Source organism: Phyllopteryx taeniolatus, chromosome 18 (genome assembly GCF_024500385.1).
Source record: "Phyllopteryx taeniolatus isolate TA_2022b chromosome 18, UOR_Ptae_1.2, whole genome shotgun sequence".
Lineage (NCBI taxonomy): Eukaryota > Metazoa > Chordata > Actinopteri > Syngnathiformes > Syngnathidae > Phyllopteryx > Phyllopteryx taeniolatus.
This window is the reverse complement of record NC_084519.1, coordinates 12951644-12978306: the sequence shown is the minus strand read 5'-3', so window position 1 is coordinate 12978306 and position 26663 is coordinate 12951644. Positions and strand designations below refer to the sequence as shown.

The 26663-nt window shown below is 42.2% G+C and overlaps 3 protein-coding genes across 9 annotated transcripts in view; 2 read left to right on the top strand and 1 right to left on the bottom strand.

The window, feature by feature from the left end:
- The first annotated feature begins 217 nt into the window (after positions 1-217).
- Positions 218-15378, top strand: cd164 (CD164 molecule, sialomucin). 2 transcript variants are annotated; one of them, XM_061754125.1, is made up of 6 exons: positions 219-426; positions 2080-2151; positions 8794-8868; positions 9342-9452; positions 10379-10465; positions 11893-15378. In XM_061754125.1, exons 1-6 carry the CDS (start codon positions 354-356, stop codon positions 12063-12065), a joined length of 591 nt encoding a protein of 196 aa, XP_061610109.1. In that variant the 5' UTR covers positions 219-353; the 3' UTR covers positions 12066-15378. The 2 variants fall into 2 exon arrangements, with proteins under 2 accessions (XP_061610110.1, XP_061610109.1); XM_061754126.1 differs by lacking the exon at positions 9342-9452 and having other exon boundaries at positions 218-426.
- Positions 15379-17185: 1807 nt separating this feature from the next.
- On the bottom strand, positions 17186-23421 carry cep57l1 (centrosomal protein 57, like 1). 5 transcript variants are annotated; one of them, XM_061753750.1, is made up of 11 exons: positions 23200-23421; positions 21374-21518; positions 21133-21273; positions 20125-20246; positions 19864-19995; positions 19699-19776; positions 19327-19419; positions 19199-19264; positions 18200-18450; positions 17982-18126; positions 17186-17517 (listed from the first exon to the last, which is right to left on the bottom strand). In XM_061753750.1, the coding sequence occupies exons 1-11, from the start codon at positions 23212-23214 to the stop codon at positions 17296-17298; spliced, it is 1410 nt and encodes a 469-aa protein (XP_061609734.1). In that variant the 5' UTR covers positions 23215-23421; the 3' UTR covers positions 17186-17295. The 5 variants fall into 5 exon arrangements, with proteins under 5 accessions (XP_061609734.1, XP_061609736.1, XP_061609735.1 ...); XM_061753752.1 differs by having other exon boundaries at positions 23209-23421; XM_061753751.1 differs by lacking the exon at positions 23200-23421 and adding an exon at positions 22634-23137 and having other exon boundaries at positions 19864-19983.
- The window catches only part of sesn1 (sestrin 1), a 58234-nt gene continuing 50978 nt past the window's right edge, over positions 19408-26663 (top strand). Inside the window, exons 1-3 of one of the 2 annotated variants that reach the window (XM_061753745.1) lie at positions 19408-19434; positions 23704-23804; positions 24565-24885. In XM_061753745.1, the coding sequence (XP_061609729.1) occupies positions 24610-24885 (276 nt within the window). In that variant the 5' untranslated portion in view covers positions 19408-19434; positions 23704-23804; positions 24565-24609. Of the gene's footprint in view, positions 19435-23498; positions 23805-24564; positions 24886-26663 lie in introns of those variants that run through there. The other variant, XM_061753742.1, reaches the window with a different exon arrangement.

Sequence of the window (26663 nt, the reverse complement as noted above, 5' to 3'; positions counted from 1 at the left end):
TTTCAGTATTCATACTTTTTTTGACGTATTTTTTGTTTGTTTTGGTGTTGTGCCATGAAACTTTATTTATTATATATATATATATATATATATATATATCTTTTGTTTGTTTTGTTTTTTGTTTTTGTTAACTGTAAATGATATGTTCCGGGAAGCTGCAGTCGTTGACGTTGCACTATTCACCCTCCGACCCCCCCCCCCCCCCCACCACCACCAAGTAGAAAGGGGTCACATGACCTGTCAAGTAGGAAGCGTCTGGTTCAGCGAGCGAAGCCTCAGCCTCGAGCACAGAACGCAAGACGACGAAATCACCGCCCGTATCCCGCAGCTATTTGAATTAGTCGACCGCAGCCATGAACGCGAAGCTGTATTTGGTCGCCGCGGCAGTCGTGGCTTTCATTGGCGCGTCCGCCGCGTCAGACTCAGGTAAGTTAGCTAGACACTCGCTCGTGCCATGCTAACAGCTAGCCGACTAGCATCCAGCGGCTCGACGCATCACCGCCCCGGGCGCTTGGAGCTCATATACGTAAATGTTAAAATGCCCATTTAACGCAAAGGGCTAGGCGCTCAATATTGTATTTTCGTATTCAAGCTGCTGTCACTTACATTCCCCCCCCGGGTGTTGCGTATTACAAATGCTGCCATTGGTGACGAGTCAGTTTCGTTTCCACGAGTCAGTTTTATTTCAGTGAAGCAGCTAGGCTGCTTAAACGAGCTGAAATGACACATAATTACACCAATTAAGCCAATAACCCCTTCATTTCTTAAGACGTCCGAAGGCCGTACTGAGTTAATGAAAACATATAATTTGTATTATGTACAGGGTGGCCCTTAAACATTTTGTTTCCATGTTTTTCTATTTTGTCTTTTTAAAAAGTCACTTACTCAAAACAATTTGAGTTAATTTTTCCCATGTAGCTAGAGTATGTGAATGCAAATTTCAAGTTGCTCCAATTTCAGAGAAACGTTCCTTTTAAAGGGCCTAGAAAACCCTGTGAAATTACAAAATTGTTGAGATATTTTGAGTATTAAGGAAAGTACAAGCTTTTTTAAATCTCAGTAATTGGCACCTTAAACAAAACAGTAGATCGGGACCAGTCCCCACTTTGGTTGACACCATGCTGATTAAGATGAATCATTTTTCAGTAAACGTATCGTTCCCACGTCCCTAGATGGTCATTGAGCAATAGGAGGAATAATTTGACTGTTTGAGCCATTCCAAAATGTATTTATTAAAATTTTTTACTCGCAAACGATGTATATTTGCCAGTGACGGTGAGTGAGTATCACTGGATTATATACTTATCAATGAGCCCAGTCAGTTTCTCTCGTACTCATAGAATGCCATGAAAGTTTACAATATTCACATTCAAATATCAAAGAAAAAGTCAGCTTATCTTTAAATAGCATACCATAAGCGTTTCAAGTGGAAGTTGTTGGTTTTGGGGAAAGATGTACCCCAAAAAAATCTTGAGTATCAACTGAGTTAAAATAAATAATTACATAAATAAAAATGTAGATAGGGTTTTTCCAACTTTCTTTGGTGGGGAATCCCATTGAATTTCTCACAACTGTCAATAAAAACTTTTTTTTTTTTTTTTTTTTTTGGGAAACCTCTTCAGCTCAGTTAGCTCAATTGTAGAACAGCGATCTGTTAGAAAATGACTATTGCCTCATCAGCGTTTCTTCACATACCTATCCTATGTATGGAAACTTAAGGGGTACTGTGGTATTTCAACATCTACACTTTTACCGGTGAAAGAGTTCAACATCCATGTTTTCCACTGTTATTGCACAACTCAAATTCCTTTTCTGTAAGAAGGAGCGGGTCCCCAGCCATTTGGTATCAGGCCGCACAGAGTGACTAAACAAAAAAATATATTAACTATTGATCATCAGCCTTATTTTTCAAATCGACTGTGTTTACCTGTGCTCCTGTCAAAACATTTATACTGTTGGAAAAAGCCCACAAGCTAGCAACAATGAGTTTAAAGATATACACCAACAATAAAAGACAGAATGCAAACTTAAAAAAAAAAAAAAAAAAAATATATAAATAAATAAATGTCATGTTTGCAGATGGATGCCTCTCTCTCGGATGTACCGCTTGTGAAGCCAACAATGACTGCCAGTGGTTAAACTGCACATCATGTGAGTATCCGTCTAAATGTTTGTGTATGTGTGACAAGAGGGCCACAGGTCGGTCTTTGTAAGGCTCGAATTGTCCCAGATGACTCCTGATTTCCTGGGAATGGAGGGAATGTATGGAAGCGCCGCTGATGTCGTATTGTGCGGCCAAGCGTCACTGCAACAAAAACAGCAGCATCAAGAGCGTGACAGGCTGGTTTCACTGTTAATGTATCGTGATCACACACAAAGGATTCACAGCAGTGGATGTTGTTGTCTGGTTTTCTTTGAAACAGTTTACAGAAGTCCTCTATTCTGTTCCTACTGTGGTGACGTAAGACAAATTTGTATGCGTAGGTACATGCAAATCTAGGCTAATGCAGTTGTAAAGTCAATTACAGTAAGTGTCATAATACAATCACATTTAAAACAGTATGTATGCCTAGCTGCGCAAACTAGTTCACTGCGCATTGTTCAAAACTTTGCAATTCGAGATGGTCATGAACCGACAACTCCTTATGTTTTTGGACATACAAATATAATTTAACGTTATTATTTGGTCTGTTTTTATAGGATACATGGTTGCCTAAATATAGGTGTGCTGAACTTATTAATCTACTCTGGTGGTTCTCATTTTAAAAAAAATATATATTTTAGCACGTTAGGTGGGCTAAATTGGTTTTGATTTTGCAATAGGCATCAAACACCAAAAAATGTCCCATGTTGTTGGGCCAGAAGAGCAGAGCAGACTGTGTGTCAGTAAAAGAGGTCACAGGCTCTTTGGCTATAACTAAGGTCACGTTTTATAGGAAATGTAGGATTCGACCGACACGTGTTCATACCTTAACTGTTTGCTTGGACTGGGCATACACGGATGAGAGAGAGTTGTAGATTTCTAATGTGTGGATGCGTCTGACCGAATGTGCATGAGCGGAAGCGAGGTGATGTGTTGCAGGAAAGCTGCCTTGTCATCACACCACAGACCAGAGAATAAGGAAACCTAAATGGCAATAGCCACGGTAAAGCGTGCTCACATACGAGCAGCTCATCCTGACTAACTTATGGTCTGATTGCGCCACAATCACTTAACTGGAGTAAGGCGAACACAGGTGGTGAATTTTTAAAGGAGTAGGGGTTTGACGAGTCAGCCCAATATGAAGATTTGATTATGAAATGTGTCGGACCGCCTCGCAGTGTTGTCAAATGCTGTGATCTCAAATGGCATAGTTTTTCTTTTAATGCTAAAAAACTTGCCACATTTCTCTTATGTTGCAGTTGAACGGAATGGCTAAGGTGGAAATGTAACTGTAACCTCACATTTCAAATCAAGTATCGAGTTGAAAAGGTGTTTTTCAAACGTCCCTAAAATTGTGTATGCCATGCTTGGAAGGTTTTTGAGTTAACAAGCTCTCAATTTAAAAAAAGAATAATAATTTTAAACATTTTACATAGTGATGCCTTGATATAGGAGTTAAATGTTTTCAGTGACCACTTTTGTAACTCAAAATGCTTATCTCAAATCATATTTTCCCATTAAAATGTCATTCATCCATTCCAGCCCCCCCCCAAAAAAAAAAAAAAAAAAAAATGTAATGTGTATTTTGAGGAAAAATAGCACTCCATAATATTGTAATTTAATAAAAAAAACATACAGTAATGACATAATTAAATATAATTAAACACTACTGTTCAGGTCAGATTTAACCCGTTTTGAATTTGACAGCAATTAACAATGTCATTCGTTGACCCAAAAAAACACAGTAATGATATCTAAAAACGTCACTGGTGCTACAAAGTTCGTGTACGCTGAGGCTGTTCTGGGTCAAATTTGACCTTAGTCTACTAAAATTGATTTTAGATTCACAGATGTTTGTTAAATCAAAGAAATTGGTTCTCATGGTGGGAATCTTGAAATTGCGAAACAGTATATGCAATGAATGTCTGTTTTTTTTATGGTACAGTGGTAATGGTGTTAAAAAAAGAGCTTAAAATAGTCCCCTGAACCGTCCGCGTTGACATTTGCATAGCCCTGGAACACAGTGTTCATGGAAAACAAACAGTAGGCTTGTGTAAGGATTAATTAAGGTTTGTTTGACCCTAAAATGAATTACATTTACACAGAAGGCCCACAAGCTCATGAAGGGTTTCAATGTTCATCTAGATGGAAAAAAGTAACTAAACTGAATGTCAGTTTTCCCTTTTTATTTGAAAATGTAGCAACTTGTCTTTTTGCCTATACACTTAAGGCTTTCGCAATCCAGAACGAAGGACTCTCACAGATCCGACAGTACAACACAGGATATGGACAGATGTAACAATGCTGACTGACGCACTTAAACGCTTTGTTTGTCTTGACCCAAAGCCTCTTTCCCAGACTTAAGAATGGATGACTTATTTGTTTTGAACTCAGCAAAAACTGACCATGCCTGAGGCGATCGAGATTGCCATTTTAAAAGTACAGATTAAGCACACTGCAGCAGAAAGCTATCATCCTCTGCATTATCATTACTCCATTTATCTTATGGTGTATCTTTCTATGTGGAAAAAGCCTTCAGCATCAGAAGTGAATATACATTACCTCTAGACCAAGCTTAGCTGCACTTTTAGTCTGTGACAAAGGGCTTTAGCACTGATTACTAATATTTTTTTTCAGGGCCAAGGCACCTGAGACCTCATATCTGTAGTTTATGTAAACTGTCGTACCACTTGTAAACATCTAAGGTTGGCCTTGCCTTTCACAGCTGTCCATTTTATAGCAGCCCTCCCAAACTCCACCTCCCACAATCTTAAGACTGTGCCATGTCCCTCAAAAGGTGTGAAAAATGCTTCAGCCAACATGTTGAAAATTCTTTAGTAGGTAATTGCATAACTAACACACTACAGACAATAGGGCAGGGTTAAATAATATCTACTTTTAAAAGCATCTTTGTGTGTAGAACAAGTCCCCCCCCCCCCCCCTCCCCCTTCTCCCCTTCCATATTGTATGTCAGCACGATGAATCATGAACTTGACCTGGCAGACAAATGTTAATTGAGCTGCTGTCGTTGTTCCTTTGCCTAGCTTTGCAAGGTGTGGTTCGACAGTGGTTCCGCTCTTGAACTGGTCGTGATGACATTGTTCTTCATAACTGGACTGAGTTTTGACCCTCAATGTTAAGGGGGGAAAATAAAAAAATAAATAAAAAATCTGTGAACAAGCTAAGGCCCTGTACTTCTATCCTGTGATTGAATGGCACCTCACATCATTAGATGTGGCTCGAACGATTGGTTCCGCACTGGGACTGGTCAGGATTCGGATTCCCTTATTTATTTTTTCCAAACCGGGGTTGGTTTTGACCACACGTTTTCGAAAATCAGAATCTAGCGTCGGCTGTTTTTTTTTCCAAAATGGGGATGGATTTTGACCCAAGACATCTGACAATTTCTGCCCAGCTTCTTTAGGTGTGGCCTCCAAGATGGGCTGTGCGAAAATCTTGTGCTCTTGTCTCGTGATACAACTGCGGCTAGTTTTGAAAGATGTGGCTTGAAAGATTGGTTCCACTATGGGACTGGTCATGATGCGTTTATTTTTCAAAAGCAGGATTGATTTTTCAGATGTGGTTTAAAAGATCAGTTCCACTCTGGGGCTGATTTTTCTAAATTGGCGTTGATTTTTGTCTGCGTTTCTCAACTGCGATCATGTGATCAAACCTTTTCCTAAAAGGATTGGTTCGGCTACAGGGGTGGTTGTACTGTGATGCCATTTTTTTTGTTCTATTCAAACCAGGGACTAACAAGATATAGAAAACAAATGGCATAAAAATATGTGATATAGCAGAGGTGTGAACAGATGAACCACAATATTAGGGGGGGTTCACTGGGAAAATAAGCACCTGTCACCTGACTGAATTATAGATGTTAAAGGTGAGACCCACAGACAGACTGGCTGGCTTCACCTTCGTGCATGCTCGACATGCAGATAGTGTGTGATATGCTGCTTCCTAGAGTAAGAAAGGCTGTAAATAAATTTGCAGCTGCTTGATCGTAGCAAATTCACTAGTAATGGTACCACAACAGCATGTCTTGTGGGTATGTGAAAAAGTATGCGCGAAACCTTCAGTGTGCACATAACCCAAGCAACATTTGAGAGAACAACACAAGTGCACTGACTATAGAGATGGAACAGGCTAGCATTTAAAGGCAGCTTGCAGTCATCCTCATATTAGGATGATACATACAATACATGACACTAGGACCACAAACTATTATACGCCAACCATCCGTCCATCCATTTTCTGTACCGCTTATCCTCACTAGGCTCGCGGGCATGCTGGCGCCTATCTCAGCTGACTCTGGGCGAGAATGGGTCGCCAGCTAATTGCAGGGCACACACAGCCAAGCAATCATTCACACTCACATTCACACCTATGGGCAATTTAGTTTTCAATTAACCTACCATACATATTTTTGGGATGTGGGAGGAAACCTGAGTACCTGGAGGGAACCCACACAGGCACAGGGAGAACATGGAAACTCTGCATAGGTGAGGCCGGATTTGAACCTGGGTCCTCAGAACTGTGAGGCAGATGTGCTAACCAGTTGACCATCATTCCGCCCGACACAAACAATTGTGAAACAATATTCCACAAGCTGTTACATCATGCCTGACTGTATTGGGTAAAGGAACAGAAAGGATGGGCTCAGCCTCGTAAATCTTGGTGTAGCTGTCATTTATGGGCAGCCATCTCACCAAATTAGGTTTGCTTGTTAGAGTGTGAGGGAAAACAATGCTACACACTGTATATGAATTCATCCTATGTAAGGAACTTGTAATCAGACATTTAAAAAAAAGTTTATTGGCGCGTCCGTGAGTAAAGAATTTTGAAGGGTTAGGTTAGGGTCAGTCAGCTGCTTTGGATTGAAAATGACCGCAAATATAAATAGTCTAAATTATTGACTAATAGCAAGTTTTTTTTCCTTTTCTCAAGTTTAAAGGGAAGAAAACTGTGTGGAAAAAATCCACAGTCACAAGATGTCATCAGCCATGACTCACTGTCAACCAATCACAGGACTTTGACCAGTGAAACACATTGATAATCTATATGGGTTAACCAAGATATACTGTGTCTATCTAGAAGATTTGAGGTTTGGAGAACTGACCTGTTGTAAACAATTATATTTTGTTGGGGGGGTGAGGGGGAATAAAAACACGACAGTCCTGCGTTGCTGTCTGGACTGACTGTTATTTGGGGCAGGAAACATTCATAGTCGGGCAAAGTCCCATGTCATGGTTAATTGTTAACTGGATTATACACTCCCCTACAAATGCATTGAAACATTGAGGACAGTTTCTTATTTTTATTAGCCCTAATCATTTTGTTTTGACCTCAAAAGGCTTTTATTTCCATGTATTTACTTCTGGATCTTATAGACAACTTTTGTTTGAATGCACTATTTTTTCACGTGAGGAAAAAGTGTTGGGACATGTGACTGACCAGTGTCTTTTCTTGGCCAGTTGTGTCCTGTTTGTGATACTTCAAACTATAAAACAACAAAAACTTGACACTGACTCACCACATGGGTCGAGTTGAACGTTTTTATATACATGCTGTTCCTCATTCACTCCATGAACTCAGTCCTCTTTGCTAACGATCGCGACACACTTTCATCTACCTACAGCAAAAGATACTGTTTTGTTTTACTCTGTTTATACCATACATATACATACTCTTTTAGAGTGTGACTTGTCCGACTTCCAACGTTTTGGCATTTCTCTCCCTCATAGACGTGACAAGTCAACATTCACAGCCTAATCTATATCTTCTTCTCACAAACTGTGGTAATCTGAATTCCCAAGCAGTGCCATGCTGCCGTCTACAGGGTTCTGTTAGTTATTAATGGTTTACAAACTTCACAGACAAGCTGGGCGAGATCCTCTTCCATGCCTACCTGTTTGAAAACTTACTTGATGAATATATATATGTCGGTGGCAGTAAACGGTTGGATTCCAGTTGACGAATATAAATGTTCACAAAAGTGAATAGGTTAATAACCAAACTGTGACATTATAAAACTAGTCAATGTACATGTACACTGAGTAAAACAAACAAAAACAAATTCCTGACAAGATATAAAAAGCAAAGCATACCAAACCTAACATTGCAATGAGACGAACAGTGGTGAAGGCGCCGTCCTTCCTACTGCAGGACGTGGGTGCTCTGACCTTCCTGTGAAGGAGGTGAGGAAGATGAAGTTGCACCCCGCATGTCATGTGGCTGAACTATTTTCTTGTATGCGTGAGACAATGCTTCCTCTGCTGTTGTGGTAACATGAATATTATCGCACACAAGTGGGTCACAGAAAAGTTTGCACTGTTTATTAGCCAATGTTTTGACGTCACCATTAAAGAAAGTCACCAAACATTTATTTTCTGCTAAATATTTGGCAGGAAGGAGAATTTTAAGTGATTGGAACTTGTCTTGATGGTTGTAGCTCAACTTCTCAAATCTGACACTTATACTTGCTTAGATGACAAACTAGTTAATACTGAATCAACAGTGTATTCACTGGTGTTAGCCAAGTAGTGTACTCCATTTTGCTTCAATTGCTTTAAGCCATTCTTATTAGCCATTCAAAAAAAAAAAAATTATTGAAATTAAGTCCATGATATTTGTCTTCTGTATTTCAGCATCTGGTGTCATCGGTTGTCGGAATGTGACTCTCCTGGATGCAAACAACACCTGTAGCAATGCCAGTTGCTCCGGTAGGTTTCCCAACATTATGTTTCATTAACCTCCTATATCACAGCGAACCAGGGGTAACATTGAATTATTATATTACATGTTTTTGTTCACATTGGAAGAAATGAAGTATACATCCAAAGAAACGTTTGCTAGGTGACTGTTGTATGTCTAGGTCAAATGACAGTCGATGTCAACCCTGACCCAAATCTGAATGGTAAAATCAGAAATTATGCCTCTTTGTGTTTAATTATGCAACAATTCTTTCTCGTTCTTCATTGTTAACTGGACTATGAAGTCACTTGAATACTGATATGCTTTAGATGTGTCAGCTCTTTGGGCTTTCTGCCTTCTGTCTCTAACAGTCTTAGTTTTTAATTTTTAATTTTTTAGCTTGAACTGACAAGTGTTGGAGTCTTTTTCAATGTATGGTTTCCGTGGTGTCTCTGGCTTTCTGTGTTTCAAAACGTTGTCCCGGTGATGGTTTCCTGTCCAGCTGGTCTGAACTCTTCGACCCAGATTCCGTCGTCCGTTGCCCCTACCACCGCAAACCCCCACACCCCTGTTGTCACTACCTTTAACAGCAGCACCCTTCCGCCCATCACAGGTAACAGTCGCTACCCCTCCTCCTCCTCCTCCTCCAACTGCCTGGCTTGTCCCCCCCTGCCAAGCTACTAAACATTTTTGACAGCAGCCTTACCTACTTCAGCATGATACAGCAAGGCAGGTTCACAGCTTACTGTTTTTCGGGGCTTTTTGAGGTATTCATAGCCAGAATGTGTGAGGGAACACATTTTAAACAGAATGCAGAGGGAACTCTATAGTCCAACACCCCTGGGATCATACACTTTGTAGTTCACTTGATATTCTGGGTGAAAATATGCCTTGAAAGTCGAACAAGACGCCAGCCGGGACTTTAGCTCCGTGAGCATTTAATCGTGTTTTGCATAAGAATGTAAAGTTCACTGAAAGATGTGCTGTTTATGCAGTAGATGCAGATACTGCCCGTTTTTGATACAATTGTACTTTGCAGTCTCTCTTGTAAATTGGGGGGAGGGGGGGCACGCACTCATGCCGGACTTCGAAGTGCGTCAGGCGGCCCTGTTTTAGTCACACCCTAAAAATCAGGAAAACTGAACGCTGTAGCTTCATAATTGAGTACTACATAGTTATCAGTCTGTATGTTTTCAGCAATTATCATTAAACATTTATGGATTTAGAAACCTCTGAATTCACTTTACAGGGTTTTTAGCTTCTTTTTACCTTTGTAAGACAGTCAAGAATGTTACTTAAAACGTTGCTAGGTTTTAGGATGGGGACAGGTTGACCATGGGAAATTTTTCATAAATATGAACAAACCACCTTGTGTTCAGAAACAGATGGTGTACGATCTTAAGGTTCCGCTGTATAGCCTAACAAAAAAGGAGTTTTGTTATCTTGCCAGATGCACTTGTGCCATGCTTTGCTGGTTGTTGATTAGAACTGCTGCTTGAAGTTGCACAACTCCTAACTGTCATTGTGACCCAACTGCAGCCAATTCAACCAACACTTCCACTGCTGCGCCTACACCCGGTGTCAGCACCATCACAGTTGCACCCACAACTGCATCCACTAATTCAAGTAAGTGGTTCATGTCAGGTATTTTCAAGGATTTTAGAGGTGCGAATCACAGAGTAACTGGCAATGTTATTGTTGCAATATTTTGACAATGGTGGTATCGCATTACAACAACTATGCAATGAAGCATACTGTATGTAACCTAAGAAGGGTAAACTTATAGAAACATTACACATGTACGTCAGTTTTCCAATATTAAAGCCCTTATTTTCAATCTACTAAAAGCATTCTGTTATTAACTAATGTTGTCTTCACTTGGTTTTGTAAAACAACAATCACCTCCTTTCTTGATGATGGGACTCTCCGCTCTGTTCTTTAGTCACTGAATAGCTGACCATTATAAACGCAAGCTAATAAATCATTTTAGATTTTATTTTTATATATGGTGCATCCATACTGGATCATGGAAGACAGTGCAAAATTTATTCTCACCCTCTCGTGTTTTGTGTAAATGGACATACATACGGCTGCATGTCTTGGACACTCGGGTGTAGAGAGGGGCGGAGCTGTCAACTGATCACCACCTGGTGGTGATTTGGCTCCAATGGTGGGGGAAGATGCCGGTCCAACCTGGTAGGCCCAAACGTATTGTGAGGGTCTGCTGGGAACGTCTGGCAGAATCCCCTGTCAGAAGGAGTTTCAACTCCCACCTCCGGCAGAACTTCACCCACGTCTCGGGGTAGGCAGGGGACATCGTGTCCGAGTGGACCATGTTCTGCGCCTCTATTGCAGAGGCGGCCGACCGGAGCTGTGGCCGTAAGGTAGTCGGTGCCTGTAATGGCGGCAATCCCCGAACCCGTTGGTGGACCCCAACGGTGAGGGATGCCGTCAAACTGAAGGAGTCCTATCGGGCCTTTTTGGCCTGTGGGATTCCTGAGGCAGCTGATGGGTACCGGCTGCCCAAGCGGAATGCAGCTTGGGAGGAGTTCGGTGACGCCATGGAAAAAGACTTTCGTATGGTTTCGAGGAAATTCTGGTCCACCATCCGGTGTCTCAGGAGGGGAAAGCAGTGCACCACCAACACTGTGTATAGTGGGGATGGGGCGCTGCTGACCTCGACTTGGGACGTTGTGAGTCGGTGGAGAGAATACTTTGAAGACCTCCTCAACTCCCCTGACATCCTTCCCATGAGGATGCAGAGTCTGGGTTCTCCGAGGCGGGCTCTCCTATCTCTGGGGTTGAGGTCACCGAGGTGGTTAAAAAGCTCCTTGGTGGCAAGGCCCCGGCGGTGGATGAGATTCGCTCGGAGTTCCTAAAGGCTCTGGATGTTGTGGGGCTGTCCTGGTTGACATGCCTCTGCAACATCGCGTGGACATCGGGGACAGTGCTGAATGCTGTACGATTATTCTCCCCCAATAGTTTGTTCACTGTACAAAAAGTGCAGAATTATTATTTTTTTAAAATATATTAATTCATGTCTTCTTGTCCAGGCGGCTCAACGACAAGCGCCCCAGTGACGTCTTCCCCGGCCCCTCACAAGAACTCCACGTTTGACGCCGCCAGCTTCATCGGCGGTATCGTGCTGGTGCTGGGCCTGCAGGCTGTCATCTTCTTCCTCTACAAGTTCTGCAAGTCTAAGGACCGCAACTACCACACCCTTTGAGGCTGTACTGCGTGCTCAGGTCCACACTTCTCAGAATAATCCCCACCAACCAAAACGCTCCCGTCCACCCCCCTTGATAACTCAGTGTTTCCGAGCTCCTCCATCTTACTTACCTCCTCCTTAACTCTGTTTAAATCAGTTTTTTCCTGCAAATTGATGTTGTTTAAAGCCTCCTCATAGAAATGAGGTGGTCATTGCAGAAGAGGAAACAGTGTTGGAGTTGTGTGATTTCATAACTGCAAAGGTTCAGTTTAGCTTTTAGCCTGTTGAGTCATTTCTCGGTCCCCTTCCCCAAATGCCGTTTTATCTTGTATATGTTGGTCATGGTTTATTTAAGAGGTTATGATTATACCCGCAGTTAACAAGCCATTTGTCTGGCGGGTGGCTCGATTTTTGTTGTTTGTCATGCTGGGCAAAGATCACCCGAAACAAGTTATAAAGATTACAACTGCGCTGAAGAGCAGTTTCATGCAATAAAACCTCAAGTCCATCTCCTGCCCATCGACACCTTAGATCCCACCAGCTGTCCGGTTCCGCAGGTGGGCTTCAAAAACGAAAGATTGTACAGTATTTTTAGGAATAAAAAGAACTTGTTTAATGAGTTGGAAGCAAGTGGCTTGCACTTTTCCTTGATGCGGACCGTAATACAATAGGTGTCAAGTGCCTTTAAATGTCCAGTGTGGTTTGACGAGGAAACTTGAGGGAAGGATGATTGTATTTCTACCTGCTTGAGTGCAATGACGTGTATCCCAGCTGGACTGAAGAGCCTTACTGAGACAGGGAAAGACAATAGAAGCCTAGGCTTATTATTAGTCATTTATCCCCTCCTTGCCCCCATTCAAAGACGTTAAGTTCATGTATGGTCTTAATGACCTCGCACCTCACTTGGTGTTGGTGGAAAGTTCTCGTTCACTCCCAATCAGTGAGTGTAGCTTTAGTTGTATTGGAGGATTTGGATTATTGTTGTTATAGTTAAGAAAATGTTTGGAAATGCAAGGTCTGTTTGGCTATGTGCTGCTATCTGCGTTATTTTTGTTTTTGTTTGCTGTCATGTAGTCGTCCTGTCCATCTTAGGTTTTCGTGAAGTTCAGGGAAGTCTGAATGAAGGAATGTCAATCTGCTTTTTTTTTTTTTTTTTTCTTCCTTACAGAGCTCGTCGCTGAATGTTATGGTGATTATTACATGTTTTGCATGCTGGATGCTTATTTCCTCTCTATGTAACAATTAAGGTCAGTGACTCACACCCTGGCCAAAGTGGATTTAGATTTGATGAATGTGGATATTTCTTTTAGCTGGAAATAACACAAGAAGGGCAAACGACTGTAAGGTCTTGTTTTAAATGTTTTAAATTATCGTAATCTTTGTCAAAAATGATTCAACCCCCTTGAAATACAGGCATCCCCAAAAACACAAAAATAGCCAAGACCCGTTTTGGGACCCACAGTTTTGGAACTTTGCTGTAGATTATTAGCTATCAGGGTCCTTTTATAATGTCACAAAATATTGAGTTTCTTCCAAATTGTCAGGGATAGTAGTAATTTCAAACAAATAAGGACAATAATAAATATTTTTGACTGGTCGACTGCCACTTGTCATTTCCAGCTAAAAATGTCTTTTGGCCCCCTGCGATTGGCAGGCAACCAGTCCAGGGTGTACTCTGCGTCTCTCCCTAAATCGCTTGGGATAGGCGCCAGCTCATCCTAATGAAGACAAGTGCTTTAGAGTTTAGTTGGATGTACTTTGGCCAGGTAGTGAATCATTTTGGGCGGAAGTGTATTTGCTCCTATGGATTTTTCCACATTGAAAAGCCACTGAAGTCATGAAGAGAATGCCTTGAAACCGTGAGCCATCTATGCCAAATTCCTCCCTTTTGGCATGAAACTTAAGCATTGCACTGACGAGCTTTGTTTGTACCACGTTTGTACAGTTCTGAAACCAATTCAAATGCTTGTGTATTATGAGACCACGCAGTATAGAATATAAACTCGCCTTCATCATACAATCACCAGGTGGCATTAGGCTACAGCCCAAAGACGCACAGTGAGTTTTTGCCTTAGCTGCATCTGAGTTTTTGCCTTAGCCGCATCCCATTTTTTTGCCCATATTTCCAGAAATACTTAAGTGTCAACCAACGCTGCTGCATCATTGGGCCTGAATTCCTGAAAGAAGACGAGCATCACATGCTCACATTGTTGCTACACCCAAACACGCGTTCATTGTCGCCTGCTTCTTACTCAACTATCCTGCACATCTTCAGGAAAAGTGCCTTATTCAGTTAAGTTTGTAAGAGCAAAAAAAAAAAAAAAAAACTACATTCAGCTCCATGCTTAATACAAATGGTCATCAACATTTTCAGTCCCTTTTTTTTTTTTTTTCCTCTTTCGTGTGGTTTGCTCTGTTGCGCCTAGCCTTAACTTTGAAATCATCTACATTATCTGTATAAAGAGTGTTTTGAAACACACACCTACTGTACAACTTATTAAATGAAATGATCTTTGCTCTAAACCGCAGCCGTTTTCATTGTCCCAATGAAGGTCTCGTTTTCCACCAAGAGGCGGTACAGTTCGGCTCCTTTTGACCTGGTATGAATCGCGGATACATGAATAATTTAACATCATAGTATACCAGAAAGATGGCATTTGGTTTGTGGTAATTAGAGAAAATTAATATGAAACACTACTTTGAATCACCCTTCCACTCTTTGGTTTTCTTTTCATTCAATTCCATTGGAACATGAAAGGCGGCGGGCAATCTGTCGACCAGCAGAAAAGCACCGAAAGCGGTGCTTCTAGCGCCACCTCCCTACAAGCATATCAAATCGTATTGCAACCCTAATGAAAAAAGTCCCTGAAATGCATGTCCGCCGGACATGGAAATGTCCGGCATATCAAAACGGTACCCAAACCGTCCGACATTTTGGAACTAAAATGCGGATTGAACTCTACAGCTTGGTGGGAACGAGGCTTTTAACAAATCACGGGATGACTTTACAAGCTGGCCAGTAAGTTTTAACAAAAACAAATCTTTCACTCCTTTGTGTTTATTTCCAATGTGTTAAAAAATGAAATAAAATAATAAAAGCTTTCCCTGTATGGCCTGATTTCTACGTGCGTACAATCACACGCACACACTGGCGTGCCATCCATTTGTGTTTCCTTCTCAAGGCCGTCAATCCATCTCCTTGGTATGATTCCAATGGCTATATACAAAAAAATTGCCCCTTTTGTTTTTCTTAATCATCTATTTGCATTGTTTTTCAAGTGTTGCTTCAAGTTGCAGCCTGTTGACCCAATAAAGTTTGTTCAAACAATCATCACTGTCTGTCTTGGAAGGTACATGATATCTGATCTTTTCTTCCTGCAACAACTTAAGTTTAGAGGGGGGTCTCTGTCTGAAGTAGATTAGGCTTTTTTTTTTTTTTTTTTTACTTAGATTTCTTAGTGAATAATGCTTTAAATGCACATGAGAATCCCTATGTTTGACCTTTCACCCTTTAAAGTGGTTCAAGATTTCCTGTAAAACTGCATATTTGTTTCTCCACAAGCGTTAATGCTGTTGTGGCACTGTTCTCACAAAATGAGAATCTGTTTCTTGGGGCACCGCAAAGCTTTCTGACCCCTCAACCCTCCCCCTCCATTCCCCAAAAAAAGAGAACCGAGAACCACAGTGACTGCGTTCTCCGCTAACCAGTATGTTTTAGTGTGTTTATACAGCTTGTTTTTCTTCCAACTGGCCCGCAACACCTTATTTTGGGATTTCAAGTTATGTCCGCAACAATCCTGAATGAGCTCCAAATATGTTTATTATTGTCATTTGGAAGTGGTGTAAAGCTGCGCGACATCATATTTTTAGTTTCTGATATTTTTGCCTATTTAGTTTCACGTTGCAGCACAGTAAGCTCATGTTTCGCATGTCTGCCTCACAGTCCTGAGATTCGGGATTTGAATTTCGGCATTCCTGAGTTCTGTTTGCATGGGTTTCCTACCCTTCCACATTCCCGAAAACATGCATGTTAGGTTCATTGAAGATTCTAAATTGTCCATAGGGAAACATGGATGGTTGTTTGTCTAGGGCGACTCTAATGAGGAGAAGTGCTTTAGATGGATAGCCACACCTTTCAAATTGAGTACTGGGCTCAGGACTAAGGAGACTGGGCCAGATATGTGTCCATAGTCAGGCCTCAGCTAATCTGATTTGTACAGTCGTGTTGTGTAATCTAATACAGCAGCAGAGGGAAGCAAAACTCCCACTCCCACCATACTGTTTCTTAGCAAGGGTGGGTGGCGTTAGTGGTAGAATTAAGGAAACAGAGATTTTTATTCAGTTAAGCTTTGAAAAGGGCCTCTCTGCTTGAGCCACATGCAGTGTGAAGGAGAATGAGAGTGATCCAGTCTGCAGAGGGCGACTCCAAAAGAAAACAATGTAAAGCTCTCTTGTATGTGGTCTAGGATGGCATCCACTGATGCCAGTCAGTCGCGTTATTCCCATGAGCGATAACGGAAAGCACGTTTATACAAGAGCTGCTATTGGCTGCAACTCATACCCGAGCACTCCACAGACTGTGACTTGAGCCAAATATATATATATATATATATATATTCAATAATTGTGTATATATACATTTTAGTTATTAAAAAAAAAATGTCATTCAATAAATTATTTGATTGTAATAAAATTACACATTTAAAATTTTTACAAACCTTTGCCCACCGCTGATTGAGTCTTCAAATGAACCTAACAAACATGTTTTTGGAATGTGGAAGCCGGAGTAGGAGCACCTGGAGAAAACTCACGCAAGCATGGGACCGAGCCGAGATTCAAACCCGTGACCTCAGAACTGTGAGGCAGACTTACTGTAACAATGCCAGCATCCTGTCTTTTTAGTTCTGTGTGAAAGAGAAATGAGGACTGGACATTCTGAGCATAGGAAACTCCTGTAATTAGCTGCGTTTACTCAGAAGTACCATGTAACAAGATTCACAGGGCTTTTAATCACCTGACCTAACCCCATTTAACAGGCTCCTTCCGTGCTGATTCATATTACCGCTGACAAAACAAACTTGTATGATACTGGCTCAACACTGCCATCATCTGACGAATCATTTCACTAGCTGGCAAAATAAATTGTCAAAAATATGCTTTATTCAAAATGTACAATATGTAATATACAGTAGATCACAACATGACAGTTGACAAAAAAACATGTAGGCTGGTTCGACATCATTCTCGATTAAGCTTCCCAGCAGATGTCGTCTTGTTTGAGGCTGTTGCGCAGCTTCTGTGTCTCCCTGAGAATGTGTAGGTTCTGCTGACCTCCGCTGCTCGGCCTGTTATGATGATGATGAGGATGATGATGATTGCTCCTGGTGGGAGAAGTGGACGATGGCCGTACGGCGTTTGGCTTCTTGGCCGCCTTGTTGGTGACCCGTGGTTGTTGGGTCAACTTGTTGACCTGAAGGTATGATGACGATAAGTATCAGGCTTCAAAAAGATGCTTTATGGAGGTTTTTCAATTGAACGTAGTTAATAACCATCAGGTGGCATGACAGATTTAGAGCAATTGCTTGTTTTTCAATATCTCATAAGTGAGGTCCCCTCGTATCTTAAGGCACCACTGTATTATATACCACTGGTGTCAGGCGGAAACCTGTCCCAACATGTCCTAATTTGATCAATTTCATATTTCCCCCCCCCCACACATTTTCACTATTGGCCAGTCCTCGGGTGGGTATGTTATTTTTACAAATTACTACTCAGCAGCCAGGCCGTTTTTTTATTTTGGTTTTCCTGAAAAGTGATAGTTTTGGAGATGTGATGTTTCTGCCCGAAGCCTGCGATATATTGTTTAAGTAATTCCACATGGATACAGGTCCTCAAGAGTTATTATGCAAATTGGGGGGCTCCTGCTCATCCTACCGTCTGCTGGTGTTTCCTCAGTTTAATGATCTGTGCTCCTTTTTTGTCCATCCTGGCCTCCATACTTTCCAGTTCTCGCTGCAATTCATGCCTCTGCTCCATATGCTGAGTGGCATTGATCTGACGCATCAGCTCCTGATGTTCACTGACACATACACACAAACATCACTAAATGTGACAAACGTGTGTGTTAGGATAACAATCTCGGCCGTTCTCACAAGCCCATCTGCCCCAGCTCATCCTGCAGGGCCAGGAGGAGGTCGGACAGCGAGCCGAGCGACTGGGCGTCCGACTCGGGCTCCGCGTCTCGCCTGACCGCCGGCTGGCCGTCCATGCGGAGGCTCTTCTTGGCGCCGCAGCCCGAGCGGTGCAGGGCGCTCACCCGCTCGCACAGCTGAGGCTGGTGGTGCTTCATCATGTGCAGGATGCTCTGCACGTTGGCGTGCACAGAGTGGCTCGGGCTGGTCGACTGGAAGGAGAACGAAACGCATCAAAACATTACGGGGAATTGATAACAAAAAGTACATTTGAAGGCCTTTAAGTTTTATTTGGGGAGGTTGCTATGTCCTCTTGATCTTTCCCTGTTGTCTTGATGGGACACTAAGCTGGAGTCGGTACTGCCCAACCTTTTGTGAACAAATAACTTTGATTTAGATCTTCTGTTCAATCGGTTTGCAGGACTAGCCTGCTAATCACTGACTCGCGTTATGTTATTGGTTCTATTTTGGCTGATTCCTACTACTTGTTTTTGTTCCATTGCCATTTCCTTGAAAGGAATCTCAGTCAGTGTCTCGCAGTTTTTTGTTAACAAAAGGACTTTGATTTGGATGTTGTCACTAGTCCCTGACCAGGTGGCTAGGGTTATATTACTGATTTTAGTTCAGTTCAGTTCAGTTCTTCCTGTATTGTCCATTGTTGTTTCCTTGATCGAAGAATTAGTTGGTATCTAGCAGCTTTGGCGAACAAAGAACTTTGACTTGGATCTTGTCACTAACTGGTTAGCTTATGATATATTACCCGTTCAATTTTGTTGATTTATACTTTGTTTTGATTCCACTGTTTGCTTGATTGGACTGTCTGCCAGTATTGAGCAGCTTTTTGTGAACAAAGATCTTTGATGGAGATCATTTCTGACTGGTGTCAAGCATCTGTTTGTGCCGTTTGACAAAAAAGGAGCACTACTGCGGACTCTCCATTTCAGGTTATTGCGCTCTTACCATTCCTGCCACAAAAGGAATCCTTTTGTGCCTCGGTGACACCGTCTCATTCGGCCAGGGGGGTTTCTGAGATAAAACACAGTCAGTTACCCCCGCTTCACATGAACGCGCCACATAAATATGAATACCAGAGTGGGCTTTTGCGGAGCCTTCTTTGGCTTAGTCTGCTGAACAGCAGGTGGAGAAGACAGTCGGAGGTTGAGGTCCAACTCTCGCTGCAGCTGTGGACGCACAGGGTAAGTTGTTTTTACTACACAACATAAAATGAGGTCCAGAAGTACCACAATGTATTTGAAATAATATAGTATGTAATTTCAGCTTGAATTGAAGAAGTTGCACGAATATATAGTATTTAACAGTTAGGAAGGACAGCCACTTCATGCAGAATACCTCCATTTCAAAGGGCCAAACATCTGGACTACACTTAGCTTAATATGGAGGATGTTGCTGTATGCACAAGTATGAGCAAGGGAAAAAGTACCCTGTTGATTTGGACTTACCTGGCCTGCTTTCTCCTGCACAAGTTTACGCTCGTGTTCCTCCTTCAGAAGCCTCTGCTCCAGAACCGCAAGCTTCATCTGTCAACAGCAAAGCCAAAACTAATAAATATTCAAATAAAAGTTGCTCACTTTGAGGTAAAAACACAAATCAATTAGTAGTCTTACCTCGGACAGGTTTTGTGTTCTGCTCAATTTAAGACACTCCGATTCAAGTTTCTCCAGCTTTTCGTGGTGAATTCGGTTGTCCGGGTTGGTTGGCTGCTTCTCCTGCTTCTGTAGCACTAGCTGTGGTGACCCCTGACAGGGACAAAACTGAAAGTCACTTCTTAAAACATTATTTTTAATGTTTGTATACAAATAGTTGGGTCTCAACCAAGGCTTGGGCGAGTACCGTTACTTAAACTCACGTACAATTGTCGGTTATACCTGAATGTCTGCCGGCGCGTCCTTGTCCATCCTTGTGCCCTCCACCATCCTCCTCATGTAGTCCAGCTGCCTCTCGATCATCCTACAGCGAGACTCGGCAGACTGCAGCTTGTTGTCCAGCTCTGTAACCAAGGCCATATCGCAATTACGAGCCATCACTTGCTTTGTGTCGCGAGAACAAATTTGACTTGACTAGCACTTTTTAATATTGTACTTTATAAAAACATAAGAGTAATGACATAAATACAATACAGTAGACCCTGCATATTTGTGGGCCGGCATTCGCGGATTCACCTAATCGTGGATACTTTTTTTTTTTTTTTTTTAAACCTACCAACCATTATTCGCAGAACCCCCTGCTTATTTGTGATATTTTTATTCCCTGATCCCTCGCTTATTTGAGTTTTTGTTTTTTTTTTCCCCAAGGGGAAAAAAAAATCTCAAAAATATATATTTTTTTCATGTTAATTCTAATGAGCGTCAATAATTTGCAGATTTTTGCTGTTCGGCGTCAGGCCTAGTCCCTATCCGCCGCGAATAGCGGGCTCCATTGTATATAGACATTTTTGCCACATTTCTGCTTCATTTCAGTGGTCATTGTACTGCTCCTTCTAGTGTGTGGAACTTGGCCACCAGGGGGAAGTATAATAGAGACATGCATGTAGGATATACCAATATCTGTTCCTTATAACACTGCTAATCGTTAGCCCGTCTATGGCAATTCACATTATGTGTTAGCATTAAGGCTAACGTATGTGGTTGCTTTAAATACATAAGGTATAATTCTTTGTTTTCTGTTAAGTTCGACAGTAATTTCCACTGGGAGTGGCATTAAACAGCTTGAACCCTCTCGTTGTTTACTATCTGCCAAACTTCTGCTTGTTGTGAAGTGAGTTCACTACCCAAACAGTGCCCGTGCTAAGTCAGGTTGCTTGTATCTCAAAGCACCATTGTATTTGATATTTTAGATGCTTCTCGCTGCATTTGGACTCCTGAGCATGTAGTTACCGCTCCTGTTATCACCCTCTGTCACAGGCAGGCTGGTTGCCATCGCAACGGGCTCATGCGTCTTCGCATCGTGTGAGAACTGTGGATAGTTCTTCTCCGCTTCCAGGCGTTTTTGAAGGGTCCTTAGTGCGTCCACGAGAGCTGAAATGGAGGAAGTAGAAAAAAAAAAAGCATACTGTACCTGTAAATATATCTTCAAATGGCATTTACAAAAAGAAAAGCTAACCTACACCTTGCATACCCTGGCTGTTCTGTTTAGTCGGTTGGAGCCCAGGACCGTTGATCAGGGGCTCTGCATCTTTGGGGGACAGCACCGTTTCTCTCGGAATGGCCAGTATTTTGTAGTAGCTCCCCGTTAAGCTGTTTTTGGAGGGGCTTTCTGAAAGCTACACACAACAATGCAAACCGAGGTTGTAAAGGACCGAGAACAGTGGTTCTCAAACGTTTCACACCAAGTTCCGCCTCAAAAACAGTTAGTGCTCCAAGTCTCGCACATGGCATAACTCCATGGAAGTGTTGAAAATATCTGTGAAGACAACTTTTAATCAAAGTTAAATATAACTGCACTGTAGTAATTAGTTTGCATACAATCAGAGGGAGCCTACATATGACCATATATAAACAGTGTATGCCGCTTTAGAGACACTAACCACCTACAACTTGATTCCCAACTATTGTTGTACAGCACAGTAGTGTGTCGTGAAAGATTATCCGGTGTGCCGTGGAAAATTCCCAACTTCACCTCATTGGTTTTAAAATTCTTTATTTACTCCAGCACACCTGTGACCCTAGTGAGAATAAGTGATGCGTAAAATGAATGAATGAATACTACAAATTATGTATCATCTAGCTATGCCAGTTATGTAATGGTGACAAGCAGAACAATGAAATACTTTTCCACCAGATGGCAGAAGGTACTATTAACCTGTGTATCCGTCATTATTTCAATATACTGTACTTCTTGTGACATTTTTGCTTGGTGGTGTCACTCAAGCAAAATCTTTGCCTTGGCTTAACAAAGGTTGGGAAACTGTTTTACCCTACCTGATAAAAAAAAAAGCTGAAAATGTTAGCTTGTCATGATTTGATGATTTTTAAATATTGATGATTTTTTAATATTTTATATTAGAGGTGGCCGCCGCCATTGTGTCGTGACGTCCCATTTCTTCGTCTGTGTGGTCCCTAGCAGCAGTAAAATCTACTTCTTTTTTTTTTTCTTCTCCCAAATCGGAACTGTCCCAGTTTGTCGAGCGAATGGTGATTTCTAATGTCCGACCTCCTTGTTTCCCTGAATTCACCACTAACATAGTTGGTTAAAATGCAAATCACTGATTAATTCGCGAGCGTCACAAAAACTGTATTACTAAAAAGCTGTTACACAATGGATTAAAAAAACAAAAAACATTTCCAGTAGCCTAAAAGTTTACCAAATTTTAGCTTCACAACACCAGGCTAACAGTTAAATAAACTCCGAGCAAAACGGCTCTGCCCGAAACTTTACCTGGTCGATGCAGAACTCCATTCTGTAACATTACGAGTTATTCTCGTCAGAACAGAAAGCTTACGTCTATGTTCAATACTCTCGGTCTATATCTGAGTTAGCCTTTTCGTGCTAAAGCGGCTGTTTTGACACAAGGTCCCCACAGTTTAAATTTCCCTCTCTTTTCCCAGCTTCTTGCTTCTTGTTCCGCCTGCACACTAGTTCCGCCCTCCCCTCGCCATCTCCATGCACACTTTCTTGTCGATTACGCGATCAAAAGACGTCAGTGTCTCGTAAATATTTCCTCATAGACACGCATTATTCATTTGGAAGAATAGTGCATGATTTCAATAACAAGGGGAGTCAAAGGTTTGCACGATTGAAATGCGGAATCTTGCAATTACGGTGCACAAGTTGAGTGTTGCACGTAGCAGAATTCTATTGCTTGTACTCAAATGCGTTGTTTGTTTGTATATTTGTTCAATATATGCTGGGTGGCATAACAGATCTAACAAACAATTAATAAGCAGTCTAAAACGTTGCGAAAGCTGTGTATAGCACACAGGGGCCGTAGCAATTAAACGTACTTTTGTTACCTTCATGTTACTTTCCCACTAAGTCTACAGGTTGCACCAGGGCATACGTTACAATACATATACTTGGAAAATGGCCATCTAATAACGTTTAAACCTAGCTGTCGCTTCCTCACTCGTTGGTTCATAAATAGGAATGACGTCATCTAAACTAAACAACCCAAGAGTGGTGGGTGTACAATACCGCCCCCCTTTTTCTGTTCAGTGTTTTTTTGGGGGTCATTTTTATTTGCAATAAACAACTTGAGGGGTGTGAGGAGGGGCGACCGTTATTGCGTGTTGCATGGTGGGAGTTGTAGTTAATTCAAAGACAGTTTGGTCTACACAAAAGCGTCAGGACGCTTCGAAGAGAACTCATCTCCCAGAACGCCTTTCCTCGCGAGCATGGTAACAGACGATTAACCAATCAGCTGCCAGAATCGTCCCCGGGCCGCCCCTGTGCACGGAATACCTCTAGTCATTGGCTCATCAAGGCTATCAATCAAATGTTTACCCCAGAGTTGCTGCCTCCTTCTGATATTACTGCGGGCCGAGCAAGACTGGTTGCTGCTGTGTTAAGGTGTCCCGTTGCAAGACCAGCACCGAAGAATGTGACTAAAGTAAGTCATTTACTTGTGTTTTTGTCACATTTAAGCAGCTAACACGTCTTTGCTATGCGGCGGTGCCCTTGCACTTGTACTGTAAAATGGCAAGGGAGAAGATTGAATGGAGCTCAGTGACAGGCAGGCTTGGGTATTTGTACATTTTAGAATGACGTTTCGGTGTTCAAACTTGTCATTTACGTGCACGACAAGTGGTACGAAAAGATTTAAGAATGTGCGGAGGTTCTTATTTCTATTAAATAGATTTCTTTTGTGTTGGTAGACCAAATTTATCCGGATGGTAAACAATGTCTGGCATGATGTTGGTTTAAATCCCCTGCTCGATTGCTTTTGGCAGACAATGCAGATGTTGTCATCTGACGTGAACAAACATGAATTACCGTATTTTCATTGTACATTCTACACATTTATTTTAATATAAAATATTGAACTCTGCTGTCTCGTACTCCACAGTCTACTTTGTTGCAGCGTGCCGTTTTATCGCCACCCTCAGTCTCCTCTGGAATAAAATGTTTGTGTGATTGTAATATTTGAGGATGCAGGGCTCGAAATGATCTAAAAACACACACATCATAACGTTAGTTTTCCCACCTCACGTTGCATTATTATACTTCACAGTCTCCACTTTGCTGTAGGGCTCTAATTTTCCAATAATGCAGTTTTCACTGGTTTACATATATATGTCGACATTTGACACGTGTGTAATTACTTTACCATATACATTTTGAGTGATCTCATGTGCTAATATTTGCCTTAGCCTTGTTGTACATCAACAACACACATCAAGTCTCCATATCAGAGGATGGACGCGCAAGACCAGGAGACTCTGGGCAGGTGGGACGGGCTGGCCAGCCGGGACCCCGGCTCCAGGACGGCTGCCATGGAGCACATTCGCCAAGAGGTCATGAGGAAGGTGGAGGCCATCGGGCCCGTACCGCCGTCCTCGCCCTCGCCGCCGTCCGGGTCCTCCCCCAGCAGCGACCTGAACGGCGTCCTGGCCAACCTGCTCATGCTCACCAAGCGGTGTCCTTTCGAAGACGTGAGGGAGCGATGCGTCCGGCTTTTGCAGGCCGTCCAGGTAGGAGGCCTGTATTATTCCTGTTGTCTACGCACTCCCTTCATTGTAGCACGTATGGTATTGATCTGCCGCCATCTGCCGCCTCCTCGTAAGCATCGAGCCTCTTCAAAAACAGCTCATGCTTTATCAAGTGGATTACCATCAATGCCACTATTGGACAGCGCTCCTCTATGAAATGATCGATGGTACCGACTCGCACCTGATGCATTTCTACTGGCAAAATCAGGTACCTGGTCAGCCGGGGTTCTACGCTTGCTGTACCTGGTAGCTCATTGGTCAAAATAGCCACATAACCACATCATGCTGATGTTAGTTTACCCTGCTGCAGTGTTTTGCTCCACAGTCTCCATTTTGCTGCAGTGCTCCATTGCGCACTGCCCTCAGTCTCTTCTCGAATAAGATTGCGTCATTGTAACATGAGAGGATACTCTGCTAGAAATGACATAGAAAACCCATGCTAACACTAGCCTAAGTTGTTGCCACTGGACTCCATAGTATTATACTCCGCAGTCTCCACTTTGCTGACCCAAACCTGCTTGTTTTCTGCCCTTAGTCTCCTTTTGAATAAAATTGCTGCATCATTGTAACATTTGAGGATATACAGCTAGAAATGACGAATATACTAATGTTAGCTTAGCCTGTTGCTGTGATTAAGTTCTGGAGGCTGACTTGTATGCTCCACAGTCTCCACTTTGTTGCAGTGCTCCGTTTTATCACCGCCCCCTCAGTCTCCTCTTGAATCAAGTTGTAACATTTGATGGTACACAAATACAAATGACCAAACAACCGACACATGCTAAATTTAGCGTACCTTGTTGCTATGCCTTAGACCTAGTTATACTCCAGTCGCCACTGTGCTGCCGCAGTTCATGTTCTTTGCTACCCTTAGTCTCCTCATGAATAAACCACCACATGACAAGCAGTAAGCACAGGAGCCCCTTGTTCTCCTTGTTGTTTATTGGAAGGTCTCATTCCGACAACGCAATTTGAGCGGACATGTTTATTGGAAGTATTCCATAACACTCTCCATCATCCAACATTTGCAACGTGATTTCAGAATCAGAATCATCTTTATTTGCCAAGTATGTCCAAAAAACACACAAGGAATTTGTCTCCGGTAGTTGGAGCCGCTCTAGTACGACAACAGACAGTCAATTGACAGAAAACACTTTTGAGACATAAAGACATTGACAAAAAAAAACAGTCACTGAGCAACAAAGGGTTAATAGTTATAGTGTATGTTTAACTCTGTTTCGTCATTTGGTCATTATAACTACAAACTGCATCAGCTGGAATGAGTCTTGTGAAGTGTTTCTTCAGTCAGATAGAGAGTTGGAAATTATTAGGGTTGGCCTGTTGGACCTGAGTTCTCTATTAGCACTTTGATTGGCTGACATGTCGCTATTGGGAGTTCTGGCGCTTGACATCAGTTCCTGTTTTTGCTGGAGTGTTTTTGGAAGATGCAGGATAGGGGCAGAGGGATGAAAGAAGGAGAAAGCTGCTTTGCTGGTTTTAGCCACGCACCGCAGTACACGCCGTCTGGTATTTTTGAATTATGCTAAGCTGCATTTGCCCAGGGCTTGCCAAAGGCTGCTTTTTATGATCCCACTGTTCATGTGGACGAGGTTCTTACAGTTGAAGACCCCAAATCTCTGACCTCTCCCTTCTCTCTCACATACACATAGACACACACACACACCTTTCTCACAATTGTCAGAAATGGAAGGGGGGCTTTAGCAGTGAGGGGTGGGGGTGCGGGGGGGGGGGGGGGGGGGGGG

Bases quoted from the DNA above. Each gene is read 5' to 3' on its own strand.
- cd164 (XM_061754125.1), top strand. From the start codon at position 354: ATGAACGCGAAGCTGTATTTGGTCGCCGCGGCAGTCGTGGCTTTCATT. The intron at 2,152-8,793 runs GTGAGTATCCGT...TCTGTATTTCAG, and splicing joins GTGGTTAAACTGCACATCAT to CATCTGGTGTCATCGGTTGT. The intron at 9,453-10,378 runs GTAACAGTCGCT...ACCCAACTGCAG, and splicing joins CACCCTTCCGCCCATCACAG to CCAATTCAACCAACACTTCC.
- cep57l1 (XM_061753749.1), bottom strand. From the start codon at position 22,654: ATGGAGTTCTGCATCGACCAG. The intron at 19,996-20,124 runs GTATAACCGACA...TGTCCCTGTCAG, and splicing joins ACGCGCCGGCAGACATTCAG to GGGTCACCACAGCTAGTGCT. The intron at 19,777-19,863 runs GTAAGACTACTA...TGCTGTTGACAG, and splicing joins GAACACAAAACCTGTCCGAG to ATGAAGCTTGCGGTTCTGGA.